We start from the raw sequence: 24,886 nt of genomic DNA, 5'->3' as shown, positions 1-24,886 counted from the left end.
CCGCCGAAAGGTTTTGCGTTAGAAAATTCTTCTGCTTTTTGGGATGCCTCTGAAGGGGCTGCTGTGCCAAACGGATTAAGTGCCAGCATAATGTAACAATCCCATACATGCTATAATGATGCTGACTACTCATAGAGTTAATTAAAAAATTACAGATTCCAGATGCTGCACGTCTCCTAACGGATTCCTTTGGGCAAAGAGACGCGGTGCAGCCTTGCCAGGATATCAGCAGGGCGGGTACACTGACGAACGTGTATCCTGGGGAGCCTCCCACTGGCTCTGCAAACCTCCCGTGTAGGAACGAAAGCGCACACAGTTTGTTGGACGGCACTCTTGTCTGTGACAATTCCTGACAGAAGCCACCCACCCAAGGAGACCTTTTAGGCAAGGCATGTTTCCACCAGTCTATACAGCCCTCCCTCTCAGGCAAGATTTTGTAGAGAGCCTGAAACTTGGGGTTTTATGGCAACCACACACTGATTCGTGGTTGAATATGGGAGAAACCAATAAATTTCCAGGTACTAGAGAACACCACAACTCAAGGAAAATGTTATGCTTTCAAGGCTATTTTGTCAGGGTTCTCAGATTTATTTTTCCTAATCTTTTTCTCCTTAGGACAATTCTCAGGAAGCAGCAAGGTGCTTAGTTACAAAGGCGGGAGGGAGCTTGCTAGCTGCACAGACCTAAAAGCATATAATCCCCTGAGCCCTCCTACTCCCTGGAGCGCCACCCAAGAGCCACCTCCAAGACCATTTTCCCTTCAGTAATTCTACGAGGGCCGCCCAGGCCAGGAGAAGAGCAGCGCAACTGCAATGTAAGAAAAGCAGCTATTAAAGGGAAGGTCATCGCGATGACCGAGAAGGGGCTCCTCGTCACATGTGCCCTCGCAGATGGGCAGGGAGTGTGGGGAAGGCTGGGCTAGCGAGTTCCATCCGCGGCTCACCTGTAATAATAAGGGTGCTTCTTCCCGTCACTGCCTTCAGAGGTGACGGCGCTGACAATGTCCTCAGTGTCCGTACTCACCAGCTTCACCGAATGGACGGTCAGATGCTGGTTCAGGTTTGCACGGCACTTAGCAGCATAGGGGCACAAGTGGCATTTGTATTTTCTTTCCTCTGGGGGAGAAGGAACAGGACAGAACCCCAAGCGCTCTCAAAACTGAAATCCCAATGCCTTGCAAGAGACTACTTAACCGTATCATGGAAAGGACGGTTCGAATCTCATTTCAAGGGGGGACAAAAGGAACACCTTGGAATTGTAAATATCTAAAAAAGTCTTTACCCAGCAGGTCACTCCTGTATTAATACGTTCAAAGATAAAAGAAAGTCTCAGGGCAATGGGCCATCTGCTTTTTCTTGGACACCCGCATGCCTTTTTCTGCTAAGGTGAGCTAATAGCATATTGTGGGGTGTGTGTGTGTGTGTGTGTGTGTGTGTGTGTGTGTGTGTGTGTACACGGCCTCCCACGTCAGGCATGGGTGGTTCTGAGCTGGGGAAGGGGGAGTGAAACACAGCGTTTATAGGACTTGTGTGTAAGAGAAGTCATATCATTTTCCCTACGCTCCAGGTCTGGGCAGCCAAGAAATAAAAAAAACTAATGAAATTAAAGAAAAAAAAATGACTCACGTGAAATCATTTAATTGGAAATTTTCTTTTTATACACATAAAATAAAAAATTTCAATTAATTTCTTAATGGAAACACTTTCGTAAAACTGACAGTGTTTCAAGACTGTTTCCAGCGTGGCATTCTGAATTCATTCGGTTAATCAAGCAAATTAAAGTAAATGGAGCAGGCTTTGCTTTCATTGTACAGATAAAGGGGACAAAGGGTAGCAGGAGACAAGGACATCTTCTTTTTCTATCCTTAGTTTTTACTTTGTAATACTAAGCTTGCCTTAAACCAGATCAAACCAAACCAAACCAAACCAAACCAAAACAAAAAACAAAACACCTGTCTTATCTACTTCACAGGGAAAAAGTTTTCTACAACAAAATGTAAGGCATCATTATAGATGGTCCCCAACATCTGAGGTGCTGGTGGCCCAGGGCTGAGGGTAAAAGAGAGTCCTTGAGTCCTTTCTTTAGAATTTTTGCATTTGTGTTAGTAAGCAAGGTTGTTGAGTTTTAGTATTAAAGAGAACTGCTGTACTTCCTATCTTTTGCTATCATTTGGAAAGATTTAATAACACTGTAATTTCCTACTCAGGTTAGAAAGAACCCGTCGGGACCTGATGCTTTTATCAACAGTGTCTCCTTTGCCATCTTCCCAAATTTCTCTTTGGTAACTGATTTACTTGTTTTATTCTAGTAAATTTATCCTCTTGGGTCAGTTTTGGAAATTCTGCTTAAATTATTTATGCCATCTAAGTTTTCGGCCTTTTTCTTTTTGTCATAGAGTGGCCCTTATTCTTCAGAAATCCTTTAACAGCATCTGTGTTAACGATCAGGCTTCTTTTTTCATTCCTAATTTTGAATATTTTGCTTTCTTTTCCTTAATCAAGCTTAAAGAAATTCAACTATTGTATGGTCTTCTTCTTGCTAGATTGTTGTTCTTTTACTGTTTCTTTAAGAAGAGTGATAAGTTCTTTTATTTTTGTTTTCCTCTCTTTTAATTAAAACACTTATGTCTATGAATTTTCCCCTGACCAGAGTTGTAGGTTTCCAGGTCTCGGTATGAAATACTCTCACTTTTGTTCCTTTTAGATGTCTAAAATTTTTATTTTGATATTATTCCTTTTCTTTGGCCTGATTAGGTAGGATGTTTTATTAATTCTTGGTTATTTTAAATTTTATTAAAGTATTCTCAGAGAATATGGCCTATGAAACTTCCACTTTTTGAACATGTTAAAGTTTTCATGTTCAAAAGTATATGACTAAGTATATGACTAAATTTTGTCTTTAGTGGTCTAATATTTAAGATTAAAGGATTAAATACATATATGAGAAATTTAATCTTGTCATAGTCATACTGTCTTGCCTTCTTTTTGATTACATGTGACATGTGAAACCTCTTTATTTCTTTCATCAATTTGTTTTGGGTTTCCTGTAAATAAGACATATCTCAACTTTCAAAAAGTCTGATCTTCAGTGTAAAAACTGAGATAACTTCATTTTATTATTTCCATCTTGCTTTATGTTTACAATTGATTTTACCCTATTTCTTTTTGTTTCCACTTATTTTTGCTCAATTGATTAAGCTAATATTTATTCTTCCTTTTCTCCTTAACTTAGTTGCTTTTCTTTTCCCAACACACAGAATCAACCATATTTCTCTATTACATGTAAATAAAGGCAGCAACTGTTCCTCCACCAAGGTGCTCTGTCCCCCTTACTGCTCTCATCTACAATAAGATGAATCCGATAAGATGTTGCAGCCCATCCCCTGTGCTTTCAAAAGGAGAGCAATAAATCCTTAGAGTTGGGGAATTTTACCTGGACATGCCTAAGTGTTTATCTTTTCTCGTCAATCCTTCCTGAACTCTATGAGTCCTTTCGACAGAAGAAGAAGAAGAAGAAGAAGAAAAAACCCTTTCCAGGGCCTTCTTTGAACATGCCCAGTAAAAATGGCTTGAAAAAGTCAGGATAAGAGCATTCCCACCACTTCCTGTTATAATTCTCTTAGACAAACTCAGCTTCTTGATAGCAGAGAAGCTGGTGATCCAGTGTGGAGAAGGCATAGCAGTGAGGCCCTGACTCACCTGTGTGCAGCGAGAGATGTCGGGACAATGTCTGCTGTCGGCCAAATACTTTCCCACACACATCACAAGGAAAAAGCTGGTCATTGAATTTCCAGGATGGCAATCCATTTCCTGCCTCTAGAACTAGCTTTTCTGTTTCTGGACCAAAAGAACAAAGCATCATGAAGAATAAACAAGGCAACATGAACAAATTTCAGTTTAGTCAACATTCAGGATTTAAGCAGAGGCTTCCTTCTGAAGAATGTGGCTGGTAACTGAAAATAAATCCCAGTAACCTCTGGTCTTCATGCTCATTTCCTGTCTCCAAGAAGGCTATTCTTGAAAGTTGTGGCGGTGAATGGATTCCAATTTTAGTCAAGTCTCCAGTGTTTTCTCTCTTTCATCCCCAAAGGTCAGCGACCCAACCCTCTCAGAAGGTTGGGAGCTTGGTTTAGCACGGTGCCCACTCTATAGTCAGTACTCTGTTGAGGAAATGAATGGTTGTGTTGCGTGCTGAGATTCCAGAAATGTAGACTCTTGCCCCAAGATAGTCAATCAAGAAGGCTGAGTCTCAGGTCCCAATGTGAAGACAAATGGTTCGATCCCTTGATAGGAAACACACTTTCACTGACCTTTATGACGAAAAGGTTCGGCCTGTGTTCTGGGTTGTGCAAAATCCCTAATGAGGAACTTATGTTACAAAGACTCAGTAACGGTAACCGTGTGCTGCTTGCTGTGGTCTGAATGTTTGCGTGTCCCTCCTCCCTCACCCTCATCCCCAAGGTGGTGGTCTTAGGAGGTGGGGCTTCTAGGGGGTGCTTAGGTCGTAAGAGTGTGTCCCTCATCCATGGAATTAGTACCCTTATAAAAGAAACCCCACAGAGCTTCCTCTCTCCTTCCACCAAGTGAGGATCCAACAACGAGTCTGCCATTCAGAGAGGGCCCTCGCGTGCCCACGCTGGCACCCCGATTTTGGACTTCCAGTCTCCAGAACTGTGACAGATACATTTCTGTTGTTTATAAGCCACCCAGTCTGTGGCATTTCATTACCGCAGTATGAAAGGACTAGGGCACTGGTCCACACAAAACTGCCAAATGCAACAGGGCACATCTTGAATTTCCCCAAAGGTCTCATGTTTGAGAAAACAGTGAGTGACTCAAGTTATCTGTACGTAATTCTCAGCCATGAATGAAATACGTGGAGGTTAATACGTTCTCTGTCATCTTAAAACATTTTTGTTATATTTTCTCATCATCATCCATAGGATTACCTTTAATTTTCTCATCCATATTTCATCTTACTGAACTTTAATGGATTATACAAACATTCCTCCTATAATAATATAGGAAGATAGGTGACAGAGAGGGTACCAAAAAGAGAGAGGGGGATGCTTCTGTGAGGACACTTGCCTGGGCTACCAAAAGGCCTTTAGGCCTTACTATGAAGAACGAGACAAATAATTGCCTGAGTTAACATCATCCTTTACCTCAGTAAATTACTGTGATTATTCTCGAAGCACAGTACTGCTTTATAGAACCAGATACCACGTGGTGACAACCACGTGGTGGAAAGACTTCTCCTAAGATCTGCGCAGATGAAGATGCTCAGCCCACCAGTCAGAGACAGCACCGGAACAGAGAACTTTATTTCACATGATTTAGTTAAAACTGCTTCCCAAATATAGGCCTGTACTTGGATGTGTCAATTGGATCGATTTTCATTTGAATGCGGATTTGCCAGAGAGTGTAATCTAAGGAAACAAATCCGAATCCGTGTTTGAGAACGATGGTGAAATCGCAGCAATGTTTGCTGGGAGGCACCTGCCGGCCGTGCCAATAACGATAAGGCGTGTTTACTGATTTATCTGTGTTTGTCAAAAACATTGCTGTTTAGGCCTCAAGGGGAAGAGCCTGTCTTCTTATTAAAGTAGGAATGTGTGACTAAAAATTTCTAAAGGGGCAGAATCGTGGAGGAAAGGAAGCCGAAAAGGGAGGTACAGGCCATTGACCTGCTCAGGACAAGAACCACTCTCAGATGACTGTCCTTGAGTCCAAGCAGTGGGCATTTCAGCCATGCAGTGAAGAGAGGGTATTTTAGAAGTTCCCTTTTTAAGTGTGTAATCAAAATAGTGCTTCAAAGGAGGATGATAGTGATCATTACAAGAAGAGGTCAAGAGGGTACAGGATCTTCTAATACATTTACAACAAGAATGAATTAATTGGGTCACATACCAAACAAGTAGATGCAATTAAAAGTAAAGAAGTCTCTTAATACTTATTTCAAGTATTAACCATGTACTTGAGAAGCTGAAGCATCGTAAAAAGTCCAATCCCCTCCATTGGCCTTAAAAAACCATCAAAAACTATTTAGACTATGTTTCGGCAAACAGAAGGAACACCCTCAGCGGTGACAGGGCAGGCCAGAGCCACCACAATGGTGTCCATTACTGGGCAGCCACATCCTGGTGACTGGACCCCAAGCTTTCTCCAGGGATTGGCTCCTGGCTGTCTGCATTTACCACAGCCACCTGCTTTCATTTTGCAGGCAACAAGGCTATCCGACCACAGGCCAGTTGGAGCTTTGTCCCGGAAGGCGAACTTGAAATCACAGCTGGGTGAGGCCGCAGGGTGCAAGTGCAGTGGGAAGAGTATTATTACTTGGACAAAACAAGTACTGAAAAGTCCCGCTCTTCTTCTCATGGCTCTGAAATGCAGCTCAGCAGATGCCACATTCTTCCACGTTTTCTGTGAATGGTACCACCTAAACGCCACGTGGGAAACCTCGGAATCTTTTTTTGATTCCTCCCCATCTGTCTCTTTCAACACAGCCGATCAGCCGCCCAAAGCTGTCCATCTAGTTCTACGGTGAGATCCGAATAGGACGCGTACCCCACAAGGACAAGCATTTAGGTGTCTACGGTCCGCCTCTTTGAAGCGGGACTGGCCCACGTTATCACCGAGAGCTCCCAGCTGTGACCGCAGGTCCTCTCGGAGGCATTACAGAATAGAGAGGCACGTTGTGTCCACAGTTCTTAGTGATCAAAATTATCAAAAATACTTTAAAATGTGACCCTATTGATGAAGAAATAGTGATAAAAGCTGATACTTAGGCTCGTGGCAATCTCTATGCATTAGCAATGTGACGGTCACCCTACATCAAGGTCACCACTGCAGGGACGCGGCGCGTGTCCTGTGGGGTTCACACTGTAAAACTGGATTTGTAGACACAGGCGCCATGCTCCATCCCCATCATGGTGAACCAGATAAATCGGCCTGGCTACTGCTGTGGTCACACGCTAAAGGTTTAACAAAAGGGTATCATATTTTGATTTTCTGTGTGTGGACGACATGTAGAAGCGAAAATTAAAATATTTTTAGATAAAGTTCTTTGATTTTTGACCACCTTTGGAAACCAAAAAGAAGAAATAAAGGAACCCCACTGCCATAACTGAGTCATCGTTTCTCACCAGGATTTTTGCAAGTCTCTCTGCATTCCAATAGCCCCTCACGGGTTCCAGAATGATCTTTCTGAGGCATGAATCTGATCATGTCTTGCTTGTCCTGTATTCCAATGGCTCCCCAAGGCCAAACTCCTTCACACGGCTTCTGAGGTCCTTCACAGTCTGGCTGCGACCACCCCCGACCTCCAGCTCCCGCTCCATCTCCCACCAGCCAAGGTCCAGCAGAGTGAGCTACTCACCCCTTTTGGGATCAAACTAGTCCCTTTTAAGCCATCGCTCTTTTTGAATCAACTATGCCTCCACCAGAGGCCACTCCTCATCCCAGGACTTCTTTGGCACAGCAAAGCCAGGTTTATTTTCAAGCCCTATCTGAGATTTCATCACTTTGGTAAAGCCTTCCCAATTCTCAGGGCAGAATGAGTCATTTCCCCTTCTGTGTCCCAAAACACTTTTATGAATACTTCTATTGCACCGTTTACCTATTATATTACTTGTTTACATCTCATGTATATATATTTTTAATATAAAGCTCCCAGCAAAGTCCAACATGCGGCAGTGTTTGATAAATATATTCCTGGCCTCCCTTCCCAATTAGAATGAGAGTCACTGGGGGAAGGGGTTCTGCATTATTTATTTGTGCATCCTCAGCATTAGCATGGTACCTGATACAGAGCAGGTGCACAGTACATAGTTGTTGAATGAATAAATGAATGAAAGGATCCAAGTGAGGCAGAGAATAAACATTACTCTTATTTTATAGTAGGAAAGACTGAGGCTTGGAAATAGCATTAGTTAAAGTTTATAGCCAATTAAGAGTGAAAAATCAAGCTATTTGCCTTCTGAATAGGTGTTTTAACTCAACACAGAACTGTGATTTAATGATTAGTGGAAATGTTTATAGTCATGAGTTTTACCCCCGAAGGTTCTATATCCATACTTCTTCTTAATAACAAGCCACAGGATTATTCTCAACACAAACTTTATCAGTTAACCCAACAATCATTCTCTACTCTCCTTCTTCCTCGCTCATTCCTCCATAGTGGCAAGATTTCCTTCTTTTTTGTGGCTCAATAATATTCCTGTGTGTGTGTGTGTGTGTGTACATATAACAATTTCTTTACCAATTCATCTACTGATGGACACTAAGATTGCTTCCTTATCTTGGCTATTGTAAACAATGCTGTAATAAGCATGGGGGTGCATATGTCTTTTTGAGTTAGTGTTTTAGTTTTCTTTGGATACATATCCAGATGTGTCATTGCTGGGTCATACAGCAGTTCTATTTTTAATTTTTTAAGGAAGCTCCATACTGTTTTCTATAGTGGCTGCACCAATTTCTTACACCAGCCAGTGGTGAACAAGGGTTCCCATTTCTCGACATCCTTACCAGCACTGTTTCTTGTCTTTTTGATAACAGCCATTCTAACAGATGCAAGGTGATATCTCATTGAGGTTTTGATTTGCATTTCCCTAATGATCAGTGATGTTGAGCACCTCTTCATATGCTTGTTGGCTATTTTATGTCTTCTTTGGAAAAATATCTATTAAGGTGTTCTGCCCATTTTTAAAACAATTGTTTGATTTTTTTTTGCTATTGAGTTGTATAAGTTCTTTACATATTTTGGAAATTAGCTCTTTGCCAGATAAATGATTTGCAAATATTTTTTCTCATTAGATAGACTGGCTTTTCATTTTGCTGATGGTTTCCTTTGCTGTGCATTCATTTTTTTTTTTATAGCACAATACTTTTCTAAAGCCAATATATTCTTTTATTCAGAGTCTCAGAGGACTTTTTTCTCCTACAAGCATTTTATTTCTCTTCATACTCTTATACTCTGACTCCTGGGATATTATAAATTGTGTCTACAAATTCCTGGCTACTTGGTACTATCTGAACTTCTCTCTATTTTTCCACCTATGGTCTTTGCCCTGAATATTGTTTGGAGATTTTCCTCTTCCTTAAACAGGGTTTTCTTTTTGTTTTAAATGAAGTAAATGGGTGCACAGGAGCAAGCACTTTTATCCCTATGGTACAGTTGGAGAAACAAGGACAGAATGTCAGGAGAGTCACCCATTTAAGCAGTCCCAATACAAGGCTCTTAGCTATTCTCGTTTATAGTGAACCGAGGCCCCTCATTCATAATGATGAGGCTTAATGACCAAGAGACACTATTCGAAGCTCTGCCTCTTATGACCTAGTGATCCAAGGGGACAAGTCTCATCTCATGCATAGGTCCTGGGATGATGAAACCTTTCATGTACGTCTTTAAAATTTTCAATTAAAGAAAAAAAAAAAACCCATCTGGTAGAATTTGGGAGGGAGCTTGACAGACTTGACACAACATTGATCAAGTAGAAGCTCAGATATCTTGGAATCCAACTCCTTCATTTCCATAAGGATGAAACCAAGGAATAAAAGTCCAGGACCTCTCCCACCCCAGAGCACCCCAAAACTTGCACAGGGTTGAGTAACAGAATCAGGGTCTCCACAGTGACTAATTCACCATCCTGCCCCAAAGAACCTTAAGGTTTTTGTACAATGGTCCCTTCTTACATATAAAGAAACTGAAGCCTGAAGAACTTAAGCAGTTGCCCCAGGTAACTTGGCTAGTGACTCTGGGAGAACAGAGACCAGACCCACGGTCTCACTGAAGCTCCTCCAAGCCATACAGAATCAATGACAAAGGTGACAAAGAACAAAGGAGGGCTTTTTCTTCTCCTCCCATTTCTTTGGCCCTCAGTTTAATATTGTTGGTTATAAGTGGACATGTGCAGATTTAGCAACGATTCATAGACACTAGGATCTCTTTCCATCTTTCTTCTTGAAGGTGTCAGCTTAGAATATTTCCAGCCACAAAACTAATATGGCAAAAAGCAGAATATAGAAAGAACGAGAGGAAGATCAAATGGGAGACTCCTAAAAGCCAATCCCATCTGAGGTAAACTAGTTATTACTGAAGAATATTCTCTTGGGCCTTTCATTGACATCTGGGGAGATTTTTTGGTTAAAAAAAAAAGAAACCCCAAACCAAACCAAACAAAAAAGACAAAAGCGGCAAAGGAAAGAACTCTAGTTCGTTTCTTTTCAATTTTAACATCATTTGGCCCCCTGAGTGGTGTATCATTTGGCTGCGTTGCCGCATTTTGCTTTGTGAGAAGATCCTGTATTTCCTGCCAAAACAATCCTCTCAAAGAAACATCTCTCAACCTGACTTTGGCAAGAGAAATGCAGAGAGAGAAGGCTTTATTTGGTTAAAGCCGTAAGCAAAAGATGGGCCAAAATATGACCTCAGTGCATAAATAACTGTCCAGATTGACTAAATCCACATCGGGCGGCTCATTGAGGAAGAGGCTTTGGGGCCGCTTGGGTTTTCCATTATGACAGATGGTATTTTGATCATTTCTTTCTTTCATCATCAAGCCTAGAGAATTTTAAGGCATATCACAACTGAAATTCTGAAGTCTTTTGTATTTAGAGTCAGTGCCCTGGGTTGGTTAAAACCTCTCAGGCTTTTTTTAGGCAGAGCAAGTGCTTTCTGGTTAGACCTTGTTGCTGACTGGCTCTATCTTTCAGTTTCATGGGCTCTGCAGGGTCTCTGCTTAAAACAAGCTGCCACCTTCTGAGTGCTGCTTGTGAATTAAGGAGTCAGCTGTGGTTAAGGCCTCTTTGGGGGTTACTATCTTTTCTCTAGTGCTTGCAGTTCTTCTACATGCTTAAAATTATTATTTTTTCTTTTTAAGAGTCACTTCAACTTCGGGTAACTTGGCAGGTCCTAACAGATCTATTAGGTATCTTATGACCACATCTCTGCAGGTCTTGCTGTAACCAAATCCCCTTTAAGGAGCATTTCAAACACCCCAAGGTGTGGGATTTTCTGCCGGTCAAGATGTCAATTCAATGAACATCTGAGATAGCAGAAATTCAGCAATAGCTTTTGTCAATCTGTGCCCAACCTGAAACACTGGGTGGACGTTCTTAGGCACAGAAGAGTTTTCACAGCCTTGATCTTCTTTGGGCTCAGGTCAAACTGTAATGTTTAAAAAGTGTAGCAAAGCTCACGCATGGGTCCTAGGAAGATGAAACCCATCAAGTATCTCCCCCAAAATTTCCATGAAATAAACCTGTCTGGTAGAATTTGGGAGGAGGGAGCTCTATCAAACTATAGCTGACAGAATGGATCAAGTAGAGAACTCAGATTCCTTGGAATCCAACTCCTCGTTGCCATGAGGATGAAACCGAGGCATAAAAGTCCAGGACCTGTCTCACCCCAGGGCACCCCACAGCCTACGCTAGGGCGGGGTAACAGAATTAGGGTTCCCGCAGTAACCAAGTCTCCATCCTGCCTCAACCTCAGTTCAGGGAGAAACCTTAAAGATCATCTTGTTCAATGTTCTCTTCTTACATATAAGGAAACTGAGGCCCCCAAAACTTAAATAATTGCCCCACCGTTTCATTCAAGCTCCTCTCGGCCATAAGAAATCAATGCCAAAGTCTACAACCAAAAAAGACCTGTGGAAGTGGTTCCTAGTAAACATCCTGGGATCAACCCAGACAAGTCGTGTGACATTTTTTGCTTAGTACTGGGCAATAGTGAGCAGCCTCAATGAATTCTTACTGATCGATGTGTAATGTGTTCAACTGGTAAAAAACCATAAAAGTTTTCCGCATCTTGTTTTTTACACGGGTCATTTAAAATCAATAGAAGAAAATCTTGATTCCTCTAGAAAATGGCTAAGGACTTGGAACCCCGAACTCCAGTGAGGCTGATCACATGCAAATTGAGAACTTCAGGGATCTCATCTAAGCATCCAAACATATGGCATCATTCTCAGAAACTAGGCAAATTGATATTGGTCTCCTCTATATACCTGAACCTTGAAAAGAATCCATTGGGATTTTGAATGTTGCTTGTACATTTTTCCTCTACATGTGTTTCCAAGATCAGTGGATCCTTAATAAATGCTTACTGAATAAATAAGACAGGCACATCACCCATATGATTGCTAAACTAAATGGCAACCTAATTTTACATTGCAACATGAAAGTAAACTGACAATATCGATTCAGGAGTCACATCTAAAGGGCTTGGTTATTATCTTGCCTGTTACATAAGCCAGTGAGTGACCACCTCGCTTCTTACTGATGATGGTAGGGCTTAAAGTCTTAACAAATGCCCTCAGGTTGAAGACATTTATAAGTCTTTGCCAGAAAACCATCAAGCTGAGGAGCTGTGTCCTTCTCGTGGCTTTGTGGCAGACACTACCGATGGCTCATGCAATATCCAACAGAGCTACAATCGTTTTTTTTAGGGTGGCAGTGTGCCCAGTTGAAAAAATTCAAGTGTCTTCCCAAGCTTCCACTGCTCTTAGGTGCTAGCCATGAAAGACAGTGCTGGCCAGTGAGGTAGAGTGGGAGTCCCTGGGGACTCTCTGACACCTGCCTACTCCTTGAAAAAGATACAGGCTTGAAAAAAGGCCTTTTACCCTGGGCTCGTCTTCCTCAGATATCTGGAGGTACAGTAGCCCTCTTCCGGCCGTGAAGATGAAAGCCGTGGGATAAGGGTGGTAGAGAAGTAAATTAAAGGGAGGCGAGGCCCTCACACTGCTGCACCAGCCCTGTATGGCCTACTTGTGAATTCCATCCTTATTTTGTGAAAACAATAGATTCCCAGTTGGTTAAGTCACCATGGTTAAACCGAATTCCAACAGAGGAAGTTAAGTGTATAACTAGTTTCAACCCATTTTGGCAGTTTATCACCATTATGCAAAACAATAGCTTATGTTTAAGGAGGATTTACCATTGTGCTAGGCGCCGTGCTATGCGTTTGACATATATTTTATTTAACCTTAAACAGCACTATGTGTTAGACACTAAAGCATTCCTATTTAAAAAAAAAAAAAAATAGGGGTATCGATCAGGCTCAGGGAGGTTGAAAAGTAAATTCAAGGTTACCTAGCTGGTAGGTGACAGCCCATCCCAAACTCAAGTTAATCTGAATCCAAAGCCCTTAACTGTTCAGTACATTATATTATTATACTTCAAGATCAGAAAAGAAAATCTAAGAGTTCTGATTTATTGCACCAGAGAAAATCTATCTGCTGCAATCTTGATTTGTTCTACTTTAAAATTCCCTGTATTCACAGACCATAAAGAAGAAGCATCTATGACCACATAAATTTAAAGAGGGCTCTATTGGGGCAACCTAAACACTTCTCCCAGGACCTAAGCAAAGGGAGAACGGTGGAACTCAGAGTCTCCACCTCACTTCTCTTGCCCGATTCCTCTCAGCTTCCTTCTAGATCTTTCTTGCTGGCTGGTTGCTGCCTATCAAAAATGTGAGCGCCAATTATGTAAGTTTTAATTACAAAACTCTTTTCAGGTCAGCTCACTTGCCCCAGAATAAGACCGTAGAGTAACTGTTCTTTCAACTTTTTTCAGTGAAGAAAAAGAACAGGAATTCAAGTGTGAAGCTACTGCATGACTATTAGGTGATGGTAAATCTTTAAATCCAAGAGTTTCTTCTACAAATTATAAAATATGGGCACATATGAGAACATCTTGAGGGAAATCATTACCTTTATTTGGGCAGAATTACCTTGTTTTCTCTTTTTTGTTGAACTAGGTGCTCTGTATATATTTACAGAATAAATGAGGGAATGAATAAACTAAAAGAAAATAGAAATTTCCATTGTTAAAGAATTTAACCTTTCTCAAATACTCTAAAGTATAAAAATTTAGACTTTCTAAAATACTAATGTCCATTTATTTCTATAATTATATGATGTGCTGTGCATCACACCTATAGAGTATTTTAAAAATATTTAATGCGTTTCTTTTAAAATTCAAGCCACAGTCATTTCCAAATATTATTCAAGTAAGCCCCTGGGGCTCCTGCAGTTCTTTTCACGAAGACTGGAATCCACTTGTATTCTCAATTATTCTAGTCCTCTTTTCTTCGGGACAAGCTTTGATCGTATCATTCATTCCTTTAAAGATTTCTAAATTTCCTTAAAGCCCTTATCAGCTCCCAGACACTGCAATATTCTTGTGTGACTACATCCAGTTTCAAATTTTCAGTCTTCTCTCTCTGCTCCTAATCTATTGAATTCTGCATTAACAGAAAATTTAACTCTTCTATTTTGCCTTTCTCTTGACCTTGGGTTTTAGCACATTATAAAATTTACGTTAGTTGATGGCAGATTTAACATTTGAGGCAACACTGATCACAAATATTTTTCTCCTTGACCCAGAAATACTATCTATTTGATTAAGCAGAGTTATATGTTTTGATGTGATGGAGACTTCTGTTTGTTAGTTTATTTAGTTATTTTCCCTGGGTAAGGGATCACAGATACAAGATTGGAAAATAGCTTGTTAGCTCACAGAGGAGGGAAGGGATTGTTAGTATTTTCCTATGCAAGTATGTCAGAATGATTGGCAGCATTGGTAATTTCTTACCAATAATAAGTAACACAGTTGGCAAACATATTTTTAAATACATAAAATAGGCTACCTCCATGATAATATCACTGTCAATAATTCAAATATCCATGTGCTTTTCTTAATGGGAGAGAAAGCTGTGAATTTAGATGTAGATGAAAGAGGAATTATATATGACTAGTTAAGATTTACTTAGCACTTATTTTGTTCCAGGCACTGTGTGAAGGCTAAGTCCTTTATTTATATTATTTCATTCAATCCTCACAACAACATGCTAAGGTTGATCTCATTATTATCCTTATTTTATAAATGAGAGAAATCAAAGCTCAAAGTGGTTAAGGAATCAGCCCGTTCTCACCTAGCTGGTAAGAGGAAGAGCCAAGATCTGAACCCAGGATACCCAAGCTGGAAGAGTACACATTCCATGGCTTCCCTTACACTGCCCGTAATTCTAGGTGTGTCCCCGGGGATGTCACCCCTCTTTGTGAAGGACCTTTAATCTCTGTGTCAAAGTAGGAAAAGGCCGATAGCTGCTGGTTTTGAGATTTTTATAAGCTTATGCCCTTCATTTGGTCCCGGCCATGTGTTTTTCTCTTTCCTGGGTGGCAAGTGCCACTGCATTTTATGGCCTCGGATAAAAATACAACCTTATCAGCTGCCTTGAACACAAATGTCCTTGTTGAAGAACAGAATGGAGTTAGTGGTGTGGAAGGTTTAAAGTAAATGTAATCCTACTCCAAACACATATCTTATCAAGAAGGGGTCTGAAGACTCGAACTTGTATATAACAGTTAGGGCATTACTATTATCAATGTAACTAAAAAAAAAAAAAAATCTAAACCACTTTTACGTAACCATCTAAGGATTGAAAGAGAAGTGGATTTTCAGCTCATGACCAGAAATGGAAATATCCAACAGCCTAAAATATGGTAAGCAGCAGCTAATACTCAGTGATGCAGCTCCAAAGTAGTTGAGCAAAAGAAGGAGAAAAGGAAAGAAAAGAGCCATCTTCCTTCCATTTCAACTTTCAAATTGAAAAAAAAAAAAAATCAAATTGAATTAAAAAATATCAAAGCAATATTTTGGTTACAAATCAAACTCGACATCAATCAAATAATAAATCTGTAAATATGGAGGCACTATTTAATCCATAGTGGAAATGCAACCTATTCTAGTTATGTGGTCTGTATTACTGTAGGTTGTATGTATGTATTTTTCTTGTACATTCTGATCTGGTTATCTTTGAAAATATCTCTTCCTATCTCTCCTTACATAGATCTTAAATATAATAGACAATCAATAAATATTTGTTGATTTGATTAAAATTTCACTAATTATAGGCAAAGGAGAGAAAACACGCACCAATGTGTGATATATGTAAATTAATGCAAAGCACATGCAAATAAACAAGGCTGAGAGGTCTTTGCCTGTCTGTCTTGCACCACATCCTCTCCCATAACAGAGAGTCACTACCTCTGACTTTGATGGTGGAGATGCAGCATTCTTTGGAGACTTCACCTAGCAGAATCTTTACCTTACCTTCTGCGAACTAAGGAGATGGCACATCATTGCTTCTAATTTATAGGGAACCTGAGGTATGGGTCAGCTAAGTGCTTCCCTAAAATCACAGTAAAAAACCCAGACTGGGAGTGAACCAGTCTTAGCTCAGCACCCTCTTCACTTCATCCCCCCGTCTCCTCACATGCTGAAGTTCGGGCTCTTAACCACACTACATACCAGAGGCTTTGCATAACTAATCGGTCTTCTAACCATACGCAGTATTATAGAACACGTATTATAGAACATGTACTCTAGTGGAGAACAGATGTCACCATGAGAATCTCATTTTCTGCTATTTCCCAAATCTGGCATGTGGAAATTTGTAGCCTTAATGTTGCATGAACAAAGATTCTTACATTTAATATTAATATGGGAACTCACAAATGCTCCTCAAGTTGGAATGCTGCCACATTCTGATTTCACAGCGTATGGCTGGCTGCTTTTCCAGCATATGAATTTGCCTCAAGGTCCTGCTGGTGTCTTCTGAGCTGAAAACGTGGGCAAATTCGAATCTTACAGGAGACAATGTCAGGTGAAACTCCAAGATATATCTACATTTCTCATTTAAAAAGCAGTAACCTCCACAGCAGGAGAGAGCACTGAACAACACCAGATACCAAATACTGCTCTGGCAGGTAGCTGAGGGCAAAAAGTGAGTTTCCAAAAGGCAGGGTGTTCAAATGGACTGGCACACCCATTTCTTCTTCCAAAGTGAAAGTTGAACCAAAATGGTGACCTGTGATACCTAGACAAGGTCTATTAGCCACACCTGCCTGCCAAGTGATGTCAGAAACACCCTCGGTTGCTTATGTGAAGTGGCTGCCTCTGTGTCTTCTCCTCGCTGCATTATTTATAGAGAATATTACCACATTACTTAGGCACCATGAAAATCACAAGTATGTCCTTTTAACCCAATCACTTTTATCCTAAGTGACAGAATGTGACAGAATGCCCTATGTCACAATTTGATTAGGTTCATGTATGTGGAGCAAAGGGGATGTTTAAAAGAAGAGAAGCTGAAGCAGCTGTCATTTTTCTGAAATTCTTCGCAATACCTGCTCAGCTAGAGTAGGGTGTCTTACACTACGGGCTCCTCAGTGTAGGCTTCGAATTCTCTTTCAATTTAATTTGGAGCCAGTCAGCTAATAAATCATATGAAAATGTGTAAAAGAGAATTGGTGTTGATTCTGGGCCACCATATGTTTGGCCCAAGCAGTTACATGATCACATCTCTGTATGGAGATACAATGGCTTACTGCACGTAGTAATAAGCTCTCATGTGACTCTACTGAATCACTGCTTTGGGCCTCCGTGTCTACTCTATCAAAAGGATCCTAGTCCTCTATGGCATTTTCAGTTGGAAAGAATATAACCATTTGATTCCACAGAGTAGGAACCAAACTTCCTACTCTGGATGGAAGAGACTCTTACTTCATGTCCCCATTTCAATCATCAGTTTGAAAGAAGGTTCTTGACTCTGTCAAGTGGAGGGCTGCTTAAGAATAAATGTCCCAAAAAATACTGATATACGCAGATATTTTTTCACTTGTCTGCGCATATGATATCTCTGGAAGGATGCCCATGAAACTGGTAATACTGGTTGAGTGGGGGAGAAAGGGGAGCGGGGTGAGGGTGGCAGAAGCGGGGAACAGTGAACTGGTGATAGGGAGAAGGGTAAGAGACACACCTTATTGTATCACTTGCAATCAAATTTCTAACCAACTCTGAAAGCTTGGTATCATCTCTCCACTTGGCCTCTTAACACCTGTACCGGAAATATGACAACAGCACCAATAAAAGCATTTACTGAGAGCTAACGACACGACACGCCGGGCACTCTGCAAAATACCTGACGTAAATTACAACATTGGCTCCTCTGATCTACTGCGTGGTAGGTGCTGTCTCCTTTTCATAGATACTGAACCAAACCACACACATTGACCAGAGGTGCACATCCTGGGAGCGTCCTTCCAGAGGTTGTACCAAGCCATAGACAATGTCAAAGGCACCATTACGTTTTATAAAGAATTTTAGTCTCTTAGGGCCATAGGCCCCGAGTCACACAATTTTGGGACTACATTTGCAAAAATTATTAACCAGTGGAATGCTAGTATAATGTCCCAAAACAAAAAGCAGAGCTCTTGAAGAGTCTCCCACTAATAGATCTGGCTCAAGTCAGAATGTGAGTTTCTCTACATTGGATAAAAGAAACGCTATAGAACACAGTGTAGATCTTGCTCTTAAAGGTAAACTCTTTGCCTTTAGGCAAAATTATTTTAGAAAGCTTCACACTGACCTTTACAGACACTCCCTCGACCGCTCTTATATAATCATAGCCAGAGGATTATCATCCTATCAAGTTACAACCGTTCACCTGGTCATTCACGAGTCTCAGGCTTCATCCAAGTTGGCCAAGGAGAGGTTAGTGAAGTCCTTGAACTTTAAGAGATTATTCATAATCCCTCTCCCCACCCCACAACAAATGCTGCCTTACAGGAAAAGGGCTGTCCCCGTTTTCTTTGGGGTTAGTTCATCAAATGTAAGGCTACCAGTCCCCATTCTCATATAGTCTGTTTCCTGTATCATTTACCTTAAAAAGAAAGAGTGGAATCCTTTTTCTGTTTGGATGAACTAACACTCTAAAGCCTGTTTCTTCAAGTATTGAAGAATTTTGAACTATACTGTAATATGTTGGATTTTAAGAGATCGAATCTTCGGTGGTAGAAACGGAAATGATTTTTTTCTGGAAATTCTCATTTTATTGTTAAATCCACACACTCTCTGAGTACTTAAAATTTCAGCCAGCCTAGTAAATATTTTGACACAGGCCAGTCCACCTAATTTTCATTTCCATATGATTATATGAAATTGTTTTCTTTATCATTTTCTGTTGACAAAATAAGTATTATAATGGATCAACATCATTCTCCCTCACTGAATTTAAGATTAAGAGGACGTAGAATCATCCTATTAAATTTTATGTTGTGGGGACCAAAGAGAATTTGAGAAGAAAATCAAGGGCAAGGTTTGTACGCTGGAGTATGGCCGCCCCCACTAACTTCATATTCACATCAGAGTATTTATAGCCTTAGAGAAAAATCTGCTTTTCATACCACAATATACATGATTTGCATTTCTATCACTAAATTTATAGAGAGGTAAAATATTGACCTATTTTCAAAATTTACACCAGTAAAAGTATGAAATTACCTAACAATCATGTGTTTTAGCGCCCAGGATTTTCTCTAACACACACACACAACATACGTATGCGCATAACACACGCACACACACATACAGCGCATGCACATATGTTTGCAGTTGTAAAGATGTTCTAACCTTATTTTTAGTTATTTGCTTATTAGAACTGATGAGGCAGAATGTCAGGAAAGATGTTACAAGGTGTTGAAATCTGAAATATCAGAGAAAGTAAGACAACTGTTGCCATTTGTAGGTCTTTTGAGTTGCAATGTTTTCGCTGAGTTTAAATTCCTTACTGAGGCGTAATGAAAGAAGTACCTCAACTTTAACGACCTTTGTTGGATCAAACCAGAAATCTCTGACATCGGCTGAGAAATCAACAAATGTGACAAAGCACCTGGAGTTGCCTACACTGAATTTCTAGCTTGTTCACTAATGTAGCTCAGATATAAAATACTGGCAATCCACTGGTTCACAGGTTGACTCAAGTTCACATTAACTCAATTTATCCTTATCTTCATTGCAAATTAAATTCCATGTTTAAAAAAAGATTCTATGTTTTGATACTTTATTGGTGGTGAGGGTAGGGCTATAACTCAAAATTAGATCAAAAAGACAAATATTTATTGAGATTTTAAAAACCAAATGAAATTAACAGATATTTATGCATAATAAATTAACCTCAAATCAGTGGACATCGAATTAGCTAGTCAGACGCAAGACTCCCCACAATTAACAACAATGTTTAAAACTTCTAGTAGTGCTAACTATGTGGGATGCTGTTCTGAATGTTTTACATGTATTACCTCACTAATCCTCCCCACAACCCTGGAAGTTAGGTTCTACAAGCATCAACAATTTACAAAGGAAGAAATCCAGGCACGGAGAGTAGAAGTAAACTTGCTAAAAACCAACTCAGCTGGCAAGTGGCAGAGCTAAGATTTGCACCCTGGTTGTTCAGCGTTTGAGCTAGTACTGCCTCTCCTGTGACTTAGGATTAATGTAACAGAGTGAAATAACAGGCCATTGTAGACACCGTCACAGCGTGTGACCTCTATTCTGACCAAAGGCCATCTGGAATTATTAAGAGTCTTTGGGTTCTTTAACCTTGAATTAACCTAAGACAAGAGATCTGAGGCAGAGACATCCATGCTTTTCTTCTACTTTTAATAAAGGAATCCCTGAGGTTAGCAGGGCATGTGGCTGCCCAACAGAACACTTTGTCAGTCTCCCTAACAGCTAGGTGTGGCCACGTGACTAAATTCTGGACAACAGATGAGCAGAAGTGATGTGCACAACCTCTAAGTTATGCCCTTAAAAGGAGGGCCATGACCTCAACTTCCTTCTTGACTTCCTGCTGTTTAGGATGTGAATGTGATGGTGGGAGTTGGAGCAGCCATAATGGACCATAATGAAACGGAAGCCATATGCCAAGGGTGGCAGAACAATAAGACAGAAGTAGCCTGAGCATCCTCGGGTCACCACATCAGCTCCAGACTGTCAACACTCTGGCTGCTATATAAGAGAGAAATAAACTTCTACCTGCTTTAAGCCACAGTTATTTTGGCCTCTTTACAGCCATCCAGCCATAGAAACTTTATCCTAACTAATACATACAACTTTTTTTTTATCATTTAAAATATATTCAGTTAGCTTATAAGGGGTAGGACTCTTCGCTCTATAATGGATATTTTGCGTTTCCTGAGATTTTAATAATTCATGAGTAGGATTCTATCATGTTTGATGCTTGTTTTTCAGACCACTGTTATACTGATATAGTGTCACAATGGCCCAGTTGTTTATTATAAAACAAGTACCAGTGTTAATAGAGCTATTAAATAATCAAACTGTTGCCTAGAAATTTGAGAAATTTTCCCAGAAGGACATGTTTATACACAGTTGAAGCAATGCAATTTAATCTGCATATCCAGTCTATGACATTTAGTTTTCAAAATGTCCTTTACCTATAGCAGTGACACCTAAAGTAGGCTTCTCATCCTCAGCACTACTGACATTTTGGACCAGATCCTTCTTTGTTTCTGTCCTGTGCATTGTAGGGTGTTTAATAGCATCCCTGGCTTCTACCTACTAGATGTCAGTAGCGCCTTTCCCTTAGTCATGACAATTCAAAATATTACCAGATGGCTAACTGTCCCTTGGGGGGCAAAATTACCCCCAGGTGAGAACCATACATCTGTATTCTAGGTTGCACATTTTGAGAAAGCAGAGACTATACTATTTAAATTCCAGCAGGATACAGACAGGTAGGTCCTTAACACACTTTTGATGACAGTGGTGCCCTGGTGATTACCAGGGGCAACGAGCATGAGCTGATTCTTATTTTTTAAATTAAGAAGTTCACAGAGCTTTCAACAAGAAAATTCACAGAGTAGTGAAAAAGCCATAGGCATAATTCCAAGCATATCTATTAGCCCAACATCTTCTATCCAAGGTTCAGATGGAAATAATTGCCTATGTGAAGTAAAAAATAAATTCTTCCATGTATGAATAGGATTCTTTTATAGAAACTGTAATGATAGAAGAAAATTTGACCCTTTCAGAATCAAGAGCATTGTCCTATTAAACTTCCAGTTCTTACAGCTTTTTATGTTGCTAGCACCATATCTTCAGATATTTGGATATTATATATGTATAAGTGAGAATTCTTTGCAGGTATTTTCCAATATGTAAGCTTTTTGAGCCCAATCAATCAAGTTCTTCTACCTCGATTATCCCCCATAATAGTTAGCATTGGGTCTATTTTCATGAATTTTCAAAACCTCTCCCCTATTAGAAAGAATGGGGACGACATATAATGGAAAAAGATACATCAGACCCATCACCTGTCCTGCGATGGAACTCGGGGGGTGAGGGGAGGAAAAAGCTGTCACCTTGCATATTTCTTTCAGGTTCCTACACTCAATGGGAAGGTCCCCAGCACTTTTGGCATAATTGACTGTCAGGGCGTGGGAAGCCAATCAATTTGATGTTCATTTTCATCAACATAGCAGAAGTAATGCCCAAGGGTACAATGGAAATTACATTCTGTTTTAATTGGGAGAATTCTCTCTTTGTTGATTTCTGGAGTGGGCGGAATCCAAGACATATCTTCTTTTCCCCTTGAATACATATGCTTTTAAAAGCTTAGCTGATTGCTGTAATCCATCATTTCCAGCAACCCAAAAACTCCATTATTTCAGTTTGTACATTTTCCCATTTACTGGGGGAGGGGAGTATGGAGGAAGCAGAAGAGGTGATCTGCTATTCATAGGAAGAGATTATTTTTAAAAATGGAAATTAAAGGCAATATACTAGGTAGAGAAGGTCACTTATCCCTTATCTAACATACTGAATAAGAATGAAGGCTGCACATTGTCAACAGTTACCTATATCCAACGGTGCCTAGTTTCAGATACTAAGGACTCTGAGTTCAATCAATGGCTAAATGCAAAATTTTAAAATTTCTCCTTTTCCCTCCCACTTAATTTCACTTTACAATTACTTTAAGATTTTGAAAAGCAATTCAGAGATATTTGTTCTCCAATGAGATTCATTCAAATGTAAAAGATCATTACTTCCTCTTTCCTACTGAAATACAAAGCTGAATATAACCTGGCCACACTGGGAAAGGGTTTGGTTCCTATTGTTTTGTTTGTTTTTAATACTATGAAGCACAGGTTTCAAAAGCCTGGTTGGGGAGTGACCCGATCATCTTAATAGGATGGGAGTCTGGATCCACAGAATGTTTGGTACAAACCAGACTGTTGAGTCAAAACCAAAGCAGCTGGCATCAAATGGTAGTTCTTGGATTTCTCAGAAGGGAACTCAAGGTGGGAGAGGACTCTAGATATCCTTAACAGTTAGCGAGTCCAGTGATGTTCAAATTTTTGGTACATCATGAAGTTAACTTAGTGGGTCTCAACTAGTGTTAAAGAAAAAAGGTGAAATAATATAGGATAGATTAGAAAATATCAGGTATATCTGTGAAGATTGTTTCATTTAACCTCTATCTATCTATCATCTATCTATCTATCTATCTATCTATCTATCTATCTATCTATCTATCTATCTATCTATATCTACCTATCTATCATCTATATATTTTACATTGTCACTTAGCAGACACATATACATACACATATATAAACACATGAAATTTAGGTTTTTGTCAAAAAAATTTGAAAGCCATTATAGTACATCATTCCACCTACTTTGTTATGATAAAATATTTTAAGAGTCCAAGTCTGTTTAGAACAGATACATAAAACAACAACAAATAACTATTTCCTACTGCAGCTTTAAAATTCCTTCTTTCAGAAATCTCTTTAATCGCACCAAACTCAGCAATTTGGAAAAAAAAAAAAAATGAGCCCAAGCTGGTTACCACCTTTAAAGAGGGTAAGAAAATCATTTCTTTGCCAGCAAACAGTGTATCAGCATCACTCCTGGTTCTTCAATTGCACAAATAAAGGCAGTCATGTTGGAATCCAGCTGTTTGCAGAAGGATTTAGAAAGTGTCATGGCCAGAGTCTGAGATGAGTTAATATTATCATTTTGAGAATGTCAGCCACACAATCTGACCTGTGAGACGTCTTCTCTGCCTTCATTCTGAGCAGAGAGAAGTTTTTCCAATTGATCAAAGGATTCCTTATGAATCAGTGTATATGACTCCTCAAGACTCGAAGAAACTAATAGAGTCAGCAATATCATTTAGCTTGAGCCAGTCATGATTTCCCAAAGGTCTAACTGCAGGTTTATGCCAGTTCCCCAATAAAATGGAAATAACAGAAATGCATTCAGTGTGCTAAGCATTAGGAACATCTTGGTTGGGTTATTTATGCATTAAAAAAAATCCAGTTTCTCAAAATGGATGCAGTTTTCCTTAAATTCATTTCTGTTATAACTTATTCTAATATATGGTGTGCTACCTTGAAGAGGAGCCTCCACTGCTAGCGAATAATTAGTCAATTAAGAATCTTTTTTAAACTATAAAATCTCATAAGTGGAAATTTCTATTCAAAATATCAAAGCCCTTTTAGAGATTTTGACCAGTTTGTTCTCACATGCCAAAAGGAAATGAACACACACACACAAATTTGTAAAAATAGACATAAATGGACCACTTGTAAAGGTTTCTCCTCTCTCCACCTTCACCCCTTACCCCAGTGAATTTTGAAGCTTGCATCATCCTGGGAGAAACTGTAATTTGGACTCATTCTCTAGCTCTATATTAAGTAGTCAATCTCACAGCTTGCCAGCAAGAAGTGGACTGCTTATTTTATCACTGAAACATATTATTTCACTCTTAGCAAACTGCCTCTGAACAGCTTGGCTGAAGAATGGTATGGTAACTGGTCTAGACTAGACAATCAACTACTCTCTTCTGGTGGTTAAAACCCACCTAAAACAAAAATTTAGCTGAACGATGTATTTATATAATGCAAGTCTTAAACAGTCTATGAAGAATCTATATTTCCTCAGATATTGCGAATAACAAAATATTTTTTTAAAGTGATTTCAACATATTGGAGATCGACGGCAAGTGA

The 24,886-nt window shown here is 39.8% G+C and overlaps 1 protein-coding gene across 8 annotated transcripts in view; it reads right to left on the bottom strand.

Annotated features, from left to right (window-relative positions):
- ZNF827 (zinc finger protein 827) overlaps positions 1–24,886 on the bottom strand; it is a 150,049-nt gene that overhangs the window by 10,158 nt on the left and 115,005 nt on the right. For all 8 annotated transcript variants that reach the window (XR_001516371.2, XM_015585089.2, XM_015585086.2 and 5 more), the window contains exons 9-10: positions 3,699–3,836; positions 944–1,115 (exon numbers count right to left, since the gene is read on the bottom strand). Coding sequence is in view for 7 of the 8 variants with exons in the window: in XM_015585089.2 (XP_015440575.1) it covers positions 944–1,115; positions 3,699–3,836 (310 nt within the window). In the remaining variant the exon portion in view is untranslated. The remainder of the gene's footprint in view (positions 1–943; positions 1,116–3,698; positions 3,837–24,886) is intronic.

Source organism: Pteropus alecto, unplaced genomic scaffold, assembly GCF_000325575.1.
Source record: "Pteropus alecto unplaced genomic scaffold, ASM32557v1 scaffold50, whole genome shotgun sequence".
NCBI lineage: Eukaryota > Metazoa > Chordata > Mammalia > Chiroptera > Pteropodidae > Pteropus > Pteropus alecto.
The sequence above is the reverse complement of the archived record's forward strand: the minus strand, read 5'-3'. Positions and strand labels throughout refer to the sequence as shown.